This window comes from Melanotaenia boesemani, chromosome 24 (genome assembly GCF_017639745.1).
Source record: "Melanotaenia boesemani isolate fMelBoe1 chromosome 24, fMelBoe1.pri, whole genome shotgun sequence".
Lineage (NCBI taxonomy): Eukaryota > Metazoa > Chordata > Actinopteri > Atheriniformes > Melanotaeniidae > Melanotaenia > Melanotaenia boesemani.
This window is the reverse complement of record NC_055705.1, coordinates 11,916,673-11,933,117: the sequence shown is the minus strand read 5'-3', so window position 1 is coordinate 11,933,117 and position 16,445 is coordinate 11,916,673. Positions and strand designations below refer to the sequence as shown.

Here is a 16,445-nt window from a genome sequence, read left to right as displayed (position 1 = left end):
TCATCATGTTTTTTCTTGGTTGACAGAATTTTCAAAGCAAAAAAAAAAAAAAAAAAAAAAAAATCTAAGAAAGATTTCAACCGTGTTTTCTTTCATTTTATTGTGCCTTAAATAGTTTTTATTTCTCTGCACCTCTCAGCCGACAGCAAGTGGAAATACTTTTCTAAAATTATTATTCTTATTCTTATTTCTTTTCCAAAAAGTGATTTATTGTTTTTATGTTTCCGTGGCAGAAATGAACATCACCGGGTGTTAAATGAAGATGTCATTTGTGTGAACTGGTGCGTTTCATTTCCTCACAAGCTGAATGTTGAGGAGCAAAGTGTGTTTTCCATTCAGGTCGCCCCAGTCATCAGCAGCAAGGAGAAAAGAGAGCAGTGGGGGCTCCGCAGCAGCCTCTCTCCTCCGCCTTCCATCTCCCGCCCCTCCACTCCGACGCCCCCATCCAGAACCTGCTCCCCGCTGCCCCTTTCCCATACCTGCTCCCCTCTCCCTCTGTCTCGCACCTCCTCCCCTCTCCCTCCTCCTCTCCCTGTCCTGAGCACAGCTCCCACCCCAGGCCCCCCACCTCCACCGCCGCTGCCACCAGCCTCTTTTCTTCCCCCGCCTCCATCAGGGCCGCCCATGATCAGAGAGAGCCCCGGGGACGAGGACACCACGGCGTTGATTCCACGCAGCGACACCTTGCTGCAGCTAAGCGAGGACAACGGCATGGAGAACCCGCTCCTCACCCCGCTGCTGTCACCCCGTCGCTCGCCACGTCGCTCCCCTCTACCCCTCTCCCCCGTAGACTTGGACCTGGATGAGTCCCATGTGTGAGAGAGGCGATGGATGGAATGTATTTTCTCCATCTGAAGCTAAACCAGTTTAACCTAAAAATCAAAGTTCAGATTTGATCCAGTGACAATCTTAAGAGTTCCAGTTTAAAAGAACTGGAATTTAAAAGCAGGAGAAGAAAATCCAGTTGTCTGTCTCTGTTTTATTCTGATCTTCACCCTAACAAAACCCCTTCCTCTCTTATTCCCTCTACTAATATGTCTTTCTATTGTTGTGTCTTGTATTCTCTGGGTTGTATGTATATTATATTAGCAATCTACCTTATTCCTCATCACCACTTTAGAATATTATTACTGGATGTTTTAAACCTTCAGACTGTCAACCTAAGGTCAGAGATTTATTTTTCATTATATTTTCAACCATGCATATTAGTAAAGAGAGCAAATATTAAAGATCATACATTATTTAACTATTAATACATCTTATTTTAAAATAAAAGAAAATTATATTATGAAATGAGATGCTATATGTACAGTGGTGTAAACGTATTGAAAGCCATTCTAAAGCAGAAATATAACTAAACTGAACACCTTTATGAAGAGGATAATAAAGTTCTATGTATTTTGCACATTATGTATTGTCACGTAGAGTAGAAAACAAAATGTGGATATTTTGTGTGTCCATTCAGCAAAAATCTTTACAAAACAAGTTTATCCCACTTCATTTGGATTATGGAAAATGCCGTGCAGCTAAAACTTTTTGCAGTTGATGGAAGAACAATGTTAAATCGGCCGAGTGCCCCTTTAAATCTAAGATAACGTGAATGTGAACACAAAGCGACTGTAAACGGATTTAAATATTGTTGTATGTCTTCAGCTGTCATGTCTGATATCGAGTCTGATTCTAGTGTTTTTGTTTTTTTTTTTCTAGTGAAAGGTCTTCATCAGGTTTTAAAAGGAGGCAAATGCAAGAAAACATGACAGATTCCTTTCTGAACAAAAACTGAGCAAAAATTGTGGAAGCAGTGTGGAAAAACTAAGTGAACCCCTTGGTAAAAGTTTTCTTTACATTATCGGTTTCTGTTGTGAAGGAGGTTTGATCCAGTCTTTTCATTCATTCATCTACAGGTTATATATTTTGGTTTTCTTCCAACACACTGCTGTGCTTTACGACTAAACATGTCCACATGTGAATAGCTTTATAGGCCTTGCCAAATTGATGGGCTGCCTCTCTAAGATCCTTGCTGATGTCTTTCCCTCTTTGCATTGTGTTACCAGCAAACGTCTCTCATAGAGGTGCTCACACTCAAGATAAAGAAGGCTAATTTGATTAGCCACCCCTGGCTGCTGCTTACCATCTTAATTATTTAAGAAACAGTGAGGGTAGATTTAGTTTTTCATTCACTGTTTTTGCATCAAGAGACGTCAGATGAGGTGGCTCATGCATCTGGTTCAGATGCTTCCTGGACGCCTCTCTGGGGAGGTTTTACAAGCACGTCCCTCTGGGAAGAAGACCCAAAACATGTTGGAAGGACTATGTTTCTCGGCTGGCCTGGAAACAGCTCGGGTTTCCCAGAGGTTCGCTAGGAAGGAGAGGCCAGGAGAGGGACCTCTGAGCTTCTTAGACTACTGCTCTCCGCTAGCCAACCACAGATAAGCGGTGAAAAATGGCTGAATGTTTCTCCTCTTTGGCTTGGTTTTTGTTCAGTAACTACAGCAAATGTCATGTTGTTCACTCACAATTTTCTAAACCTGATTTTAAGACTATGTAGGATGTCATTTATTTGTCACATGACTGTTTCAGCATATTTTATCTGTAACCAAAGACTAAATCTGGATCTCTCTTGTGTTTCAGTAGTCTCCACATAAACGCCACATGTTCATAAAAAAAAAAAAAAAAAAAGAAAATTGTACAATTTTCAGATTGTTGCATTGCCGCTCATGCTCGTCTGTTATTGTCTGTGATATCTTACATTTGGAGCAGTGTGGCAGGAATCCTCTTTTAATGCAACTGTGATGAAGCGATGCAGTAGATAGCCGTTACCTCAGTGGTCATTCCATGCCTTAACAGAGAAACATGTCTGTCGATGTGAGCACGTGTGCACATATCAGACAAATTATTCCAGTAAAAACCTCAGAGCTTCATACTGAAAACTGATCTAATATCCGTCTGTCTGTCCACAACTCATTTGAGAACTTATTAGTGGTGAGAAGTTGCACAACAAGCTGTGGGAACACTTCAAAAGGCTGAACTGCTCACTGGCCTCACATTTTAACTTCTGCCATCTATATATATTATTGATCCTGGTGGAGATAACGTGCCATAATTCACACCAATGCACTGTGAGTGTTTTGTCATTAGCTGCTTTATCCTTTTTTTTTTTTTACTATCAATGTAATTGTTTGTGGAAAAACTGTTATGTACATGAAGATTAACACATGCAATGAGAGTTAAGAGGAAAAGATGCAGTTTATGTCAAGTTATGCAAGAAATTGCTAAAGGAAAATATATTAAAACTGTATTTTAAATAAAATATAACTTTTGGCTAATTTAAAACCTAAAATGTCACAGGGAAGTATACTGTTGTTCTTTTTACCTATAAGAGGCATTTCTGTGCACAAGTTACTGCTTCAAAATGTCAGACAAACAATACAAAGAAGCGTTATAGTTTTAAATCAGAGGGTCATTGGACTGTTGTATCCCTTTAAATGTGTCCAGTTATGTCTTCTTTGTGCAAACATGGAATAAATCTACAGTATATCAGAATATTTCTGGAATGTCTAAATAAATGGATATTGTTTACATTGTTTTTCAGCTTTTTTGGTCATTTTTAGTTGCTGATGAGTTGCCAGAAAAACTGAAGTTGTGACAAGAGCAGGAGAAAGATGTGGAAAGGTCTGAGGTGGACATACCAAAGTATTTCTCTTTGAACAGCCACAACTGCAAGTAGGTTTTAAAATGTTGTCCTCTGGACTCAGGGTTCAAGGTCTAAAACCTCAGGATCAAATCCTGATCACTTAGAAATACAAAAAAAGCAAGAAAATAAAGAAAGTATATGAAATTTTATGTGTTTCAGGGATATTTCAACAGCTATGAACTGAGCACCTGCTAACCTGTGCAGGCAACAGCTGTTGAGCCTCTCCATGTTGTTTTTCCCAGGTTGCACCTAAAAAAAGGTTTTATTTTACATGCTGCATTTCCTTGTTAAAACGCACCTGCAACAGGGCGGTCTGTCCTGGAAGGCGTTCATCATGGAAGCCTAAACTACAAAACCAGCAGGTGGAGCCAGAGAAGGTCATTTTTGTTGCTTGTGTTCAAAATATTCAAAATTTGAACAAGACATGACGAACTAAACACAAATTCCTTTAGTTTTTGTGCAAAGTTTTAGATAGCTTACAATCAAAAAGGGAAATTTCTGTATTACCCAAAGAAATCTGCATGACAGGAACCCACATAACTCCACTTTCAGATGGAACAATGACAAAAAATGCTGTTAGTTTCCCATATTTCCTCTGGAATGGATCCATCATGGTTATGTAATTTGATCTTGCATTGGATTTGCAAGGTACAACATACATTTAAAAGAACCAGACAAATCAAACTTTTGGATCATGCTGCTCATCGTAGAGATTGTGTGATCCAAGGAGATAATACCATTATGATCATCTTCTTGTAAGAAGTCACAAGATTTTAGCCAAGGCTACTTGAGCAAGGCTTCTGTTACATCAATGATGAATGAAACTGATATTTGTAAAGTAATGAGAGCCCAAGTTAGTCTCCTGGTGGGGTCATAAACGGTCTCCAGTGATGAAGGCAGCTCCGACCCATGTTGCTGCAACATAACTTTAACTTCAGACACAAAACAAGAAAGGAGCACTTTCCACCTGAGATATGAAATACGAGTGAAGACGATCCACCGCTTTACCTCAAACAAGAAAAAAAACTAATTCCTTACACATTAAAACCAGATCTCACCTGCCATTGTGAAGACTCCCAAATTCAGATTAGCCAGAAAAGACACCTCTATCTGTTCACTGAGTGTGTTTTTCTCCATCTCCTTAGATTTCACAGATGCCGATCACCATCACCAGCAAGGAGAAGATAACTGTGTACATCAGGCCCGATGTATGGAGAGCCATGGTGAATCAGAGACGCCTGAGGCTACACTTTGTCTTCTGAGTGAGTGCTTCTAGATGAAAGCATGGTGAACTGCAGTTAGTCTCAGCTCAGCTAGTTATTCTGTAAAAAGGAGGCCCTGACTGAATGAAACCAGCTCTATAACAGTTTACTCACAGTTCTTTAAAAAAAAATCATCTCAATCCTTTAAAAATCTGTTTCCTACATTTCTTATTAGGAAGTTTAACTATCTAAATAAATATTAAATACAAATAACTGCATAAAAATAAGTGAATATATAGGGGGAAAGGGTAATGGGAAAATATGTAAATTAACTAAAACATAAAGAATTAAATTTTTTTAAATGAAATACAGTGGAAAATAAATAAAGGTTAACTAAGTAAACAAAAATAGTTAAATAAAAAAGCATGAAATACACAAAAAGATAAAAAATAAGCACATATAAAGGGAAAAATTAAATATGTAAATAGATTAAATTGATAGGTAAAGAATAAAATGTTTTACATTAACTATAGAGGAAAAAAGATAAATTACTTAAAAAATGATTAAATTAATAAATGAATAAATATGAAATACATATAAAATAAATAGATACAAATAAAACAAATATAAAGGAAAAACATTTATTACACAAATATAAGAAATATGTATTCTATCTAGGTATAGAATACCATTTAAACTAAATACACAAATGTGCAAAAAGAAATTGTGTAATTTAAATAACTGAAAAAATAAATATTTAATTCACAAAAAATAAATTGTAAAAAAGCAAATAGATCAGGGAAAAATATTCAGTAGATAAATAGATAAAAAAAAAGAGTAAAGAAATTAATAAATTGCATTAAAATATATAAAATATAGTGAAGTATTTAGGTAAATAAATACTGAATAAAATAAATATTAAACCCAAATATCAATAGAAAATTATTTTAGACATAAATGGATTTAAAAAATACGTAAGGAAGTAAGTTCACCACATAAAATAATAGATAAAAATAATGAAGAAAAAAAGAAATGGAAAATTCTATACTTCTGCAGAGATGCTCTCATTAATAATTTATTAACTGAAAGATCAGGAAACGATTAAAAATCACCTTGTCCTTAACAGGTCTTTAAATTATGTAAAAGCAAGCACAACACTTATTTCCTACCTCTGTTGTAGATTTGCTGCTGCTTTTGGGCTCGTTTTTGCTGAACAACCAATTTAAACCAAACTAGCTGTAAGATAAGACAATCTCAAAAAAAAAAAACACTTATTCTGACTTTTTCTGATTTTACTATCATAAACTTTAATATTTAACATGCTAACTGAGGCCAGTAGAGTCTGAGATGTAGCTTTTGGGGTTTTACAGTTTCTCTGTTGCATTGCATGCACTGGTTTTGAAGCTGAACTCACTGGGACGTCCACTTCTCCTGTAGAGACAATCTCACTGATGATTAATGAGTCAAATGCACTGATTAGCAGCACGTAGCTGCTATCGAACCTCTAACTAAAATTTCTGTTAAAGCAGTAAGTAAGTTTATTGAACCGTTTCTGGATTTTGGCTTGTTTATTTATTTTTTTAATGAAATAATAAGTTTTTTCTTTTCACATCCTAACCTGAGTTTTGATCCACAAGGATCAGGTTAGGTTAGCATAGCATATTTTACGTGGGTTGTAGTGGAATTTAAAGCCAGCTTCACATGTCTAAGGATGTACAAGAGCAGAAAAACAACCGAGAAAAAAATTAAACACAGTTTACAACTGATTTGCAATTTTATTCGGTTATTGTCACACATCATTTTTCTACAAGATCAGGTCTCCTTTAATGTCAGTGCATTTCATAGGTCAGCAAGACAACCAGACTGAAAAACCAGGAGGATGTAAAACCTACGTCAACGGTGCTCGGTCGACTTCTCTCAACATCGAGCACAGATTCTTTAAAAAAAAAAAAAAAAAAAAAAAAAAAAGAGAAATCAAACACACCAAAACAATACATACAACATTGCATCGTTCAGAAAAATAACTGATTAAAATGTCATGCCCCCTCAACGGGAAGACATGCACAGAAAGAGTTGCATAAGGCACCGAGACTGGGAGGGAATAGCTTATCAATGGCAGGGTGGAATGAACCGTTTCTGACGTGATACTGGGGGCGCTTTGAAAACGTGAGGCTAAAATTCACTCTGAAGATGGATTAAAAGCCAAACATCACAGTATACTGACCTTCAAAGAAACACTGATGAAACAAGAGTCTCTGTACAAAAAAAAAAAAAAAAAAAAAAAAAAAAAAAAAAAAAAAGCCGCTCTAAAACAAGAGCAATTAAAGAGCAGGACTGGGAGATTAACAAGCCTTCAGAGAAATATTTATTTGCATTACACACACAAAAAAAAGCAAATTTGGTTAAAAGCTTGAACAGCAGACATTTAGAAACATAAGTAAAGCAAACGGGAGTTTCTACTCAGTGCAATCAAAAAGAATGAAAAGAGTTAGCCGTCATGCATGAAGGTCAAAACCCTAAATCTTTAGATGCATTCACGCAACTCAATCATTTGCATTTACTTACGTTTATGTTAGTGAGTCTTATGTGACTTTCCAGCAGTTCGACACAATAATATAATTAAAAGCATGTTAGAGCTGAATTACTTTCATCAACAATATTTAATAATCAGATAAATGAAGAAAAATGCTGATTATTAAACATGTGACAATACTGCCTGGCTGAAGGGTAAAATAATTCATTTTAAACACAAACCGATCATTTATAAGCAGAGCACAAACATAATAATGATTCATAGACTAACATGGATATAATTACTAAATTTAAAGTGTATTTCAGCTATGATCTATTAGTGCACAATTATTGTGTATTAAAAACATCCATTACATGTTTATGAGCTGCTTAATAAATGGCTTTTAAGTGTTTTGTGGCTCTAAAAAAGAAATTCTTTCACTTTAGACAAAATAATGTGGCAAAAATGAGTAATTTCTGACATGTATGACAACATATTAAGGTCACTGTAGAGAAAAAAATAAACTGTATGGGGAGGAAAAAAAAGGAATTTTGACATTAAATTACAAAAATGCAATTTAGTAATGCTGTATTGTATGTTTTATAGAAAAAACTAAAGGGTAAAAGAAAATTTGTAAATGAAATTGAGAATATTTTAGAAAAATAGCAAAAAAAATAAAATAAAAATCTGCATTTGAAAGTATGTCTTTATCACAAGACAAACATTTTTTAAATTTTCTTTTCCCAATGCAAATTTATGTCTTTATATATCTGGTTTCAGGAAAATTTTAAGTATTCTTTGAAGGACGTTTTGAACCCAATAATTATTTTTTAAACCTTAACATGCAGTCATCATTGCAGGAATCAGAAGCTCCGGTGTTTTTGTTTCTCTAAATCTTAAGAGCATTCCCCTTTAAACCAAGCACTCCAACACTGGAGCACCCCTCAAACAATATTTCCAGAATTAAGCCACAGAAAGCATCCGAATCTTCCCAAAGTATTACCCAAAATCAAAATACCTGGTGAATTAGAGTGAAAAACACATCTTAAAACAGTCTCACAGCATGAACTTTTTCAGGCAGCACTGCAGTGATTTAAGTCACGTCACCTTCCTGTAAGACCACAGCTTAAAAAAAAAAGAGAAGTAAAAGTAAATAAGTTTACCCGGGTTGATCAGCAAAGCCAGAACTCGTTGCATCATTCTTTAGACTGTCTTAAGGCTGTGAGTACCATTACCTGTACAAGAATGTTTTCACTGACACTGGATTATAGATATATATGTGTACAAAAAAACTAAATCAGCAGTTCAAAAACTTGGAGGCTTTGTGAGCATCATGAGTGAGAACGCCTTCAGACACTCCGTCCCTCCTCTCCCCATGTTGCATTCAGTGCAGGCCATGCTTTCATATCATTACTGCCGACCTCATGCGTGTGTGTGTGCCGAGACACACACTCGCACACACTCTTTCCTGACTCTACGACATCCAAGAATAAGACTGAAGAAACTAGGATTTGAATGCAGAGTTTTTCCAAAGTGGCTTGTGATAAACCCAACCTTCACCCTGGAGGAAGAAAAGATACTTTTCTTATTTGGTTAAAAAGTTAGCGAGTCAACAATTAAGATGAATAGTGATATGGAGAAGCTTTTTTTTGTCCTGCTGTGCTCACCTCTCTGTCAAAATATCTGGTCCTCCACGGTGTTTCTGTCTCAGCGCGGTGCCTCTCCTCGGTCCGCTGCCTCTCCTCTAGGATCCTCTTGTGCTCGGTGGCTTTTTCAATATCTTTCTGCCTTAAGGCCTCAGACACATGCTGCCACAAGCGCCTAAATAAATCCAATTAAATAACCGGGCATAAATATATGCAAGTATTTTTGAGTAATGAGCTGTGTGTTCTTGCATTCCACTTCGTCTGACCTGGATTCAGTGGGTCCCTGCCTCTCAACGGGCCTAACAAGCTTCCTCGTCACAGGCAGCTTAGTGACGTCGACCACCCTCGTCTCTCCGCTGGTGTAGCTGAACTCCAACACGCCGTTCCACTCGCCTTGCACACGGCACACCACTGCGTTGGTGGCGTTGTGCTTCACCTCTGCTGTGACTCTAAAAAGGATAAAGATGTGACTCATTTGTAAGATAGATTCTTTGTTTTGACTTATTGTGAAAAAAATGAGCCATAGGAGACTTGCTTGTGTAATTTGCCGCCGTAAAAGGGTTTCGTCTGGAAAGTGATGACTGCTGAGTAGCCGGATTTAGCGCAGCTGATGTTGACTTTGCCACCCAGTTCTACCCAGGGAACGGTGAGGATGGAGCGCGCGTAGGCACAGGGCAGCGTAAAGGTGTACTCTTCGTCATGCTCCAGCAAATGCAGACAACCTGGGGAGGAAAAACAAAAAAAAGAAGTTGAAACAATACATTTTTCTGACTGTTTGTGATGCATCTTGCTCTTGCAGTCTTTGCTGCCTCACCTTCTCCTATCATGGATACTCCAATAGACATCCCCATAAACTTGCTCTTGGTCCACACATGTGTGTTCACACACATCCTCCTCTCCTGGCACTCCGCATAGAAGCCAGACACAGGGGGATGATGGGACACCTGCTCTGCCACAAACCGCACTTGGTAGGGTTCCTGGGAGGCTGCAGCAGGCTCTGGGCTTCCCTGTGAGGGCTCCTTGGAGGCATCCGGTCTCCTGGGTACCTTCCAGGAGCAGTGGAAGGTCTCACCGATGATAGGGTTGTAGGGCTTCTTGGCAATGGCGCCCTTGCGGCCCTCATGGAAGGAGGTGAGGTAGTACTCAACAAACCGGACCATGCGGTCCTCCGGGCTGCTGCCGTCGGTGATGGTGACAAAGAGGTCCGGATGGGATATGAAGTCGGCGTACATCTCCAGCAGAGAGCGCTTTTCTAGGATGAAAGTGGGAAGGACGACCTGCAAGGATAGGAGAGAAAAAAAAATAAAGGTCAAAGGCTAAGGAACAGCTCTCATTGATACCAGCAGTACAACAAATGAGACAGAGGGGTAGTGGACATGACCTTGCGGTCAGAATAAAAACTGGATCTCCATCTGAGGTAAGCATACTGGATCCACCAGATAAGTGTGAAAACAGAAACCCAAGAGGAGGATAGAGTGTCTATCTAATCGGGTGTCCTGGACCAGTGATCGCAAAGCAAGCAGAGCTTATTTCGTCATCCTAAAATTTCCCTGTTTATAAACCACCAAGTAAAATCCTGAGTAACACATTCAAATATCATCAGTGTTTCCTCAAATAACATCTTATTTCAGAGTAGCAGGACAGTAGTGTCCAAGATGTTAGTTTAGGCGTTTATCTTAATAAAACTTAATGCAAATCTGCTTATTTTTCCATTAGATTATACCTCATGTTGACATCTTCAGGAAACTACAGTAGTCAAAAACAACCTGAGCCCCATTAAAACCTAAACTCAAAGCATTTGGAGTTTATAGTTTTCTGTTTGTGGGATGCATTTTACCCAAGGAACGGGGTAAAGAAAGAAAACCTTGAGTTCCCACCCCCTCTCTACTGCACATCAGACTCTCATTTGCATATTTAAACACAGAAATTCTAGATAAAATATAGTGCTAGTGACATAAATAAATGAAGTATTTTATGTTGCAACGTCTCCTCTAAATGTGTTACAAATATGTTTCATAGGTTTCATGTGATTGTTTATCTGTTTGGAGGCGTGTGGAACTCGACCTACCCGTGTGAGGTCCATGCCCAGCTTTAGCTGTGACAGCAGGTGTAGGATGACGCTGCGCTCCTCCTCTACGGCGCCCAGGTCCTCCTCCTTGTCTGTAAAGGAGTCCTCCTCCTCATCATCTGCGCTTATGTCCTCCTGTTCCTGACAAAGTGAAGAGAGGTGAATGAGCTCAGACAACCTGAAGATACTAAAAGTAAATGTTTGAAAGTGTAACCAAGAAGAGTTTAATAAGTTTCCTGATGAGCAACATGTTGACAGTGGCCATTTCTCTCAGGGAGAGTGGGTGTCTTTTCTTACCCCAGAGAAGCTGCAGGTCTCAGGGGTGCTGAGCTCCAGGCAGCTCCCCTCCAGCGGGCCCTCCCCCGTCGTGAAGCTGCCCAGAGAGCTGCTGCCGTTCTTCAGGATGTCGGGCAGTTTGGGCTCCAACCACTCGATGGTGGGTCCTGCTGTGGACGCCGGGGAGTGAACAGCAGCAGGTTCAGAGGTACTCATGGTACTACCCCCCCCTCCCTCCAGAGGCCCCCTGACACTCACAGCTGCACTCACACGTAGCTCTACACTCTGCCTACCATTCGCCACTCGACAGCTGACTAGACAGACGGCGATTCCTTAGACAGCTGCTCTTGATCAAAAGAGTGTAACCCAACTCTTCTTGGCGAGCAGGTATCAGGATACTCTGGCCCCACCCACAGGAAACATCCCCAACCTCTGATTGGCTGAGCCCTCTCAGAATGGCTGTATGGTGTTTTTATGTACATTTTGAGGTGGGCAGATCTAATTTAAATTCACCTCTTGCGTCGTAGGACGACTTAATCTGATTGGCTGCTGCAGTGAGTCTACCCTGATAAAATATACATCGAGTAATGAGATCTGCTGTGAAAAAGTGGGACAGTATATTCTCGTTTCAAATTATCCCAAACAGAAATGGAGAAGATATATTACGCGCCACTTTGGAATAACTTTTGTTTACTTTATGTTTATCAATGTGAAACTAAATTAGAGCAGCACCCTGTCCTCAAAGTGTTACAGGTGGACATTTTACCATCTGAGATCTAATTACTTTCGAGACAGGTGGTAGGAATAGGCAGAGTTCCCTATCAATAATGCAAAATAATTCCATTGTCCAGCCATTGCAAGTTGTTTGTCAGGATTAGGGGGAAGACCAGCATGTGCAGGACTATAATTTGATTTTGAAAAAAAAAAATGCTTTACACATGAGATTTAGAAGAAAAAAAAAGCAAAAACCAAAGACAAAACTGACCTTCCAGGGAGCTCCTGTGTCTGGCAACCTGCTGCAGGTGCAAAATGTGCAGGCACTCGTTGAGGCAGTTCATGGTGGCCATGGAGGTAGCCTTGAGCATCAGCAGATCCTGGTCTAGAGGGGAGAGGCCAGGGGCTGCTGGCAGGCCCTCAATACTCTGGATCAGGTCTCTGTGCTGACCCTGGGCCTGACTCATCATCTGGAGAGAAATCAGAAGTGATTCATTTTACCTGTAAAATAACTATTTTTACTTCAAAAGTTGTGCCTGCTTTTTATCCTATAAGTTCAAGTATCCATTAAAAAAATCTAAACAAGAGTCTCATTATACTCAACAAAATAAAGAAACTACAAAAACAGCCTTTTTAATTATCTGATTAAACTGATGGAAATAATTTTGTATTCACTTCTCAACTTAAAAGAAATGTAATCCTTTTAACCCACTTCCAATCCTCTGATTTCTACATTTGTCCCTTTGCAATGTTGTTTTATGGTTGCTCAAAAATAATAAAAACAGAACAGCTCCACCTGCTGGACATTTTGTGGCACTAACATGCCCCTAAAAGAGCCACAGCTGAATAAACTAAAAATAAAAGAAAGCCTCATAATGAACCAAGTGGTAAATATTTTACAATTACTGCTTCAAGCTTTGTGAGACCCCAGCACTGCTCACACTTTGTGAAAGCAGCTACAAACATCAACTTTTCATTGTTGTACAGTCATACTACTCTTCGAGTCGAGTGCCTGCCTCAGTGTTTCTGCTCATTGGACCAACACAATACAGTAACTTATATAGTATAATATTTATGGCTCTCTATATCTTTGTAAGAAATATCTCAAAACAACCAATGACATTTTGTTTGATCTGATTCCAGTTAAGTAAAATGTTTCCAGATGCTCCAGTTTGTACATTCATTTCCCTTATCACAGCTCAGCCTCCAGTTTCCATCAATTCAGCAGTAAATCAGCATCATATCAGCTTCTATGTTAAATCAGCTGAGCAGACTGAAACCATAACATTTGAAAGAGACACATAACAGCTCTATGAATACATTCAAGCCTACATACTGAGCTTTCAAACTTCAGATCACTACTGTAAGTCTCCACCACAACTTTATGATACTCCTTATGTAGCCTGGAGCACTGACATGGGAATGGAAATGCTAGTAGCACCGGTTGATGTACCTCTCTTGCGTCCATCAGGTGGTCTGGCAGCAGTGACCTCTTGCTGGAGTAGAGTGACGAGCCCTTGTGGCCCTGCTGCCAGCCGAACAAAGGGGGTGGGTTTTGGCTGGGCCGGCGCAGGGACATGGGTGAGCTGCCGCTGCCTTGAGACACCATGGAGTAGCTACGGGATTTGGGAGGGGGATTACTCTGTAAAACATAGAAAAGCATTGTTTGAACTGAGTCTTCTTAGGTGAGGACTTCTTTACATGTGAGAATTGAAATGTGAAAACAAAGGCAACAATAAAAATGAGACAGTGGACTTTATATCTTAAAAAAAAAGAAAGCGGTGGAACCACTCATATTTTTATCATAGCTCTTACAAAAAGGAGCCTCTCTTAATTTTTTTAGCTTGTAGTTCTCATGTTTCTCCAGAGCATTCAAGCAGGTTGTGGACATTGCAGTAGTCTACAAATCATTAGTAATGATCATCACATCTACAAACAGGGTGAAATCTGATATATTTTTACATTAACATTGATATTTCACAGCTTTACAGATATTTTTTTCTCTTGCTGTCACTGCTCAACATCTCTTTTAGTAAGCAAAGAAAGTAAACAGAAAACTAACTGTCCAGCTCACATCCTCTATCATGATTCACATGATCTAGTTGAAGGATAAAAGAGATTAAAAAACATGGGTGGGGTGGGGTCTTACCTTTCCCATGGCCTCTGTGTGGTGTTGTGTGCAGATCTGCAGTCTGCTGACCCAGTGCTGCCTCTCTTTGGCATCAGTGGCTGCACAGACAAACACCAGAGAACAAAAACAAACAAAAGAAAAAAAAGCTTTAACTTATTAAAGTAACTGGAAGATGATCTTATTCAGCATCGATCCCTGCATGCTCCTGCCTCACCGGCAGCGGATAATGGAAAACATCCAGATCAATACTGCAAGTACAAGATGGATGATGATGACAGAAGGCCTGGAGTTAAAAAAATAATAACCAAGAGGCATCAATCAGCTGCAGCCTGCTAATATGATGCACTTTTAGGGTATGAGGGATGGACTAGATTTAGATGGGTCTAAATCCACTTACAGTAGTCTGATAAATGAGAAGTTAAAGTGGCTCACCCCTGAGCTTGTACTGCTCCCCGCTGATGGCGTTTACTGTGAAGGTATGCGAGTCTTCATCACTGGGAGAAATGACGGCACCAGCCAGAGGAAGCGTGCCACGGGGCTTCTGTGGACGTGACTGCTCGTTGACAAAATACTCCAGAAAGCCCGCCTCATTGTTTAAGACAAAGAACCTGGAAAACAGCAGCCATTATTTCCAAACTTGTCTAATTTATGTCTTAAACTAGCTTATTCTGGATCAGAAAGTGTGTGTGTGTTTTTTTTTAAACCAAATTAGGAACAATGTGCATTTTGTGTTAAAACTCACCTGTACTGCCAGCCTGTCACCAGGTTGGTGTATTTCATCAAGTAGCCATCAATATTCTCCATGTGATCACTAAGAAGGGATATGAAAAGAAGAGGAACAATACTCTGAGCGAGTTCAAGATATTAATAGCACAAAGGTAAACAAATCAATCATGGAGAATTGCGTTAAGACAGGTGTGTTCAAAGGGCAATGTGAGTCATCTTTTACCCTCTGATCATGCGATAAAAAGTAAACAACGAAAAAACAGTAAGAAAACCTGAACATGACTGAAACATTTTCATTGTGCTGGTGGTGATCAAGTTGTCAGATGAACAAAATCAGCCCGACAGCAGTAAATTAGCCACCGCACACTGCCACCCACCTGTACTGCCAACTTTTAGCACTTGCTCTCCCCGAGCTCGGGGTCCTGTTCTGGGGAAATACATCCAGCTTGCCCTCGCTTTCCGTGATTCGTATCGCCGCAGTTTCCCCTTGCATAGTCACCAGCAACGAAGTCCTCCTGACGTTAACTCAGCCTGCTAGCTTTAGGCTAACCCGTAAAGCTAGCTGAGATTTGATGAAGTGGGCGAGCCTCTTTTACAGTGACGGCCAGGGCTGTTGGTTCATCCCTAAACGAAACACGCCACACCACCAGACGTTGGACTGGTAACTAATTACGAATAATAAAACATTGTCTAATGTGCTGGAACAGGGAGTTGCTGGATAACCTGGGTCTATAAGCTCGCCTGATATTTACTGCTTCAGCAGGACAACTATCATGTGACTGATTACGACACGGAGTTTCCGCTTTAAATTAAATCATTAAAACAAATAAAAAACTTAGTGATATAATATTGCTTTATAATCTATAACATAAAGCTTCTGTGAAACAAAATATAATGTAAGGAGAGATAAAACTTTGAAAATGACTAAACATAGATAAAATTTCCAACAGTATAACACACCGGAAATGCAACCGGAAATTGTTGTTTTGCTCGTAATTTTCTTCTCTTTATTTTGCGATTATTATTTTTCTTTTACGCAATCATTAAGGCTACTGGATCAGGATCTTATTAAATGAAATGTATTTATTCATTTAAAAACATTTGAAATATTATTTAGCTCATCATAAATTTGTTGTTTATTTTATTTTATTTTATTTTCATGCTACTATTTAGCAGTCAACATACAGTTGTGGTTAAACAGTGCATTGCAACCAATTTTAACAGTCTTTTCAACCTCAAGTAAACAGACAGAATTTAGTGTCATGTACAAAAAATAAATGATTATAATAAAAAAATTATATATATATATATATATATATATATATATATAGTGTGTGTGTGTGTGTGTGTGTGTGTGTGTGTGTGCGTTGAATACTTTTTCAATACAAAGAATACTTTGTATAAATTGAAGTAAATTTTAGATGGACCTTATGAATACCACTTGTCTGGTAGAACTAGTACTGGACTGATTTAAAA

At 38.9% G+C, this 16,445-nt stretch overlaps 2 protein-coding genes across 3 annotated transcripts in view; one reads left to right on the top strand and one right to left on the bottom strand.

The window, feature by feature from the left end:
- Nucleotides 1-2,022, top strand: part of LOC121635187 (protein unc-80 homolog) — a 51,427-nt gene extending 49,405 nt beyond the window's left edge. Inside the window, exon 64 of the mRNA XM_041978271.1 lies at nucleotides 193-2,022. Within this exon, the coding sequence (XP_041834205.1) occupies nucleotides 193-819 (627 nt within the window). The 3' untranslated portion in view covers nucleotides 820-2,022. The remainder of the gene's footprint in view (nucleotides 1-192) is intronic.
- Nucleotides 2,023-6,651: 4,629 nt separating this feature from the next.
- On the bottom strand, nucleotides 6,652-15,784 carry LOC121635376 (oxysterol-binding protein-related protein 11-like). Of its 2 annotated transcripts, none has more exons than XM_041978475.1 (13): nucleotides 15,347-15,784; nucleotides 14,986-15,054; nucleotides 14,676-14,851; nucleotides 14,262-14,341; nucleotides 13,566-13,754; nucleotides 12,384-12,582; nucleotides 11,420-11,565; nucleotides 11,123-11,263; nucleotides 9,869-10,331; nucleotides 9,590-9,776; nucleotides 9,321-9,503; nucleotides 9,076-9,229; nucleotides 6,652-8,969 (listed from the first exon to the last, which is right to left on the bottom strand). In XM_041978475.1, the coding sequence occupies exons 1-13, from the start codon at nucleotides 15,460-15,462 to the stop codon at nucleotides 8,913-8,915; spliced, it is 2,160 nt and encodes a 719-aa protein (XP_041834409.1). In that variant the 5' UTR covers nucleotides 15,463-15,784; the 3' UTR covers nucleotides 6,652-8,912. The 2 variants fall into 2 exon arrangements, with proteins under 2 accessions (XP_041834409.1, XP_041834407.1); XM_041978473.1 differs by having other exon boundaries at nucleotides 11,420-11,568; nucleotides 15,347-15,783.
- Nucleotides 15,785-16,445: the final 661 nt, after the last annotated feature.

What these genes read in the sequence shown, in the direction of transcription:
- LOC121635376 (XM_041978473.1), bottom strand. Translation starts at nt 15,462, where the DNA reads ATGCAAGGGGAAACTGCGGCGATACGAATCACGGAAAGCGAGGGCAAG. An exon ending in GGAGCAGTACAAGCTCAGGG is followed by an intron (nt 14,342 to 14,675) that starts GTGAGCCACTTT and finishes TTGTCTGTGCAG; the next exon opens with CCACTGATGCCAAAGAGAGG. An exon ending in AGACCTGCAGCTTCTCTGGG is followed by an intron (nt 11,264 to 11,419) that starts GTAAGAAAAGAC and finishes TCACTTTGTCAG; the next exon opens with GAACAGGAGGACATAAGCGC.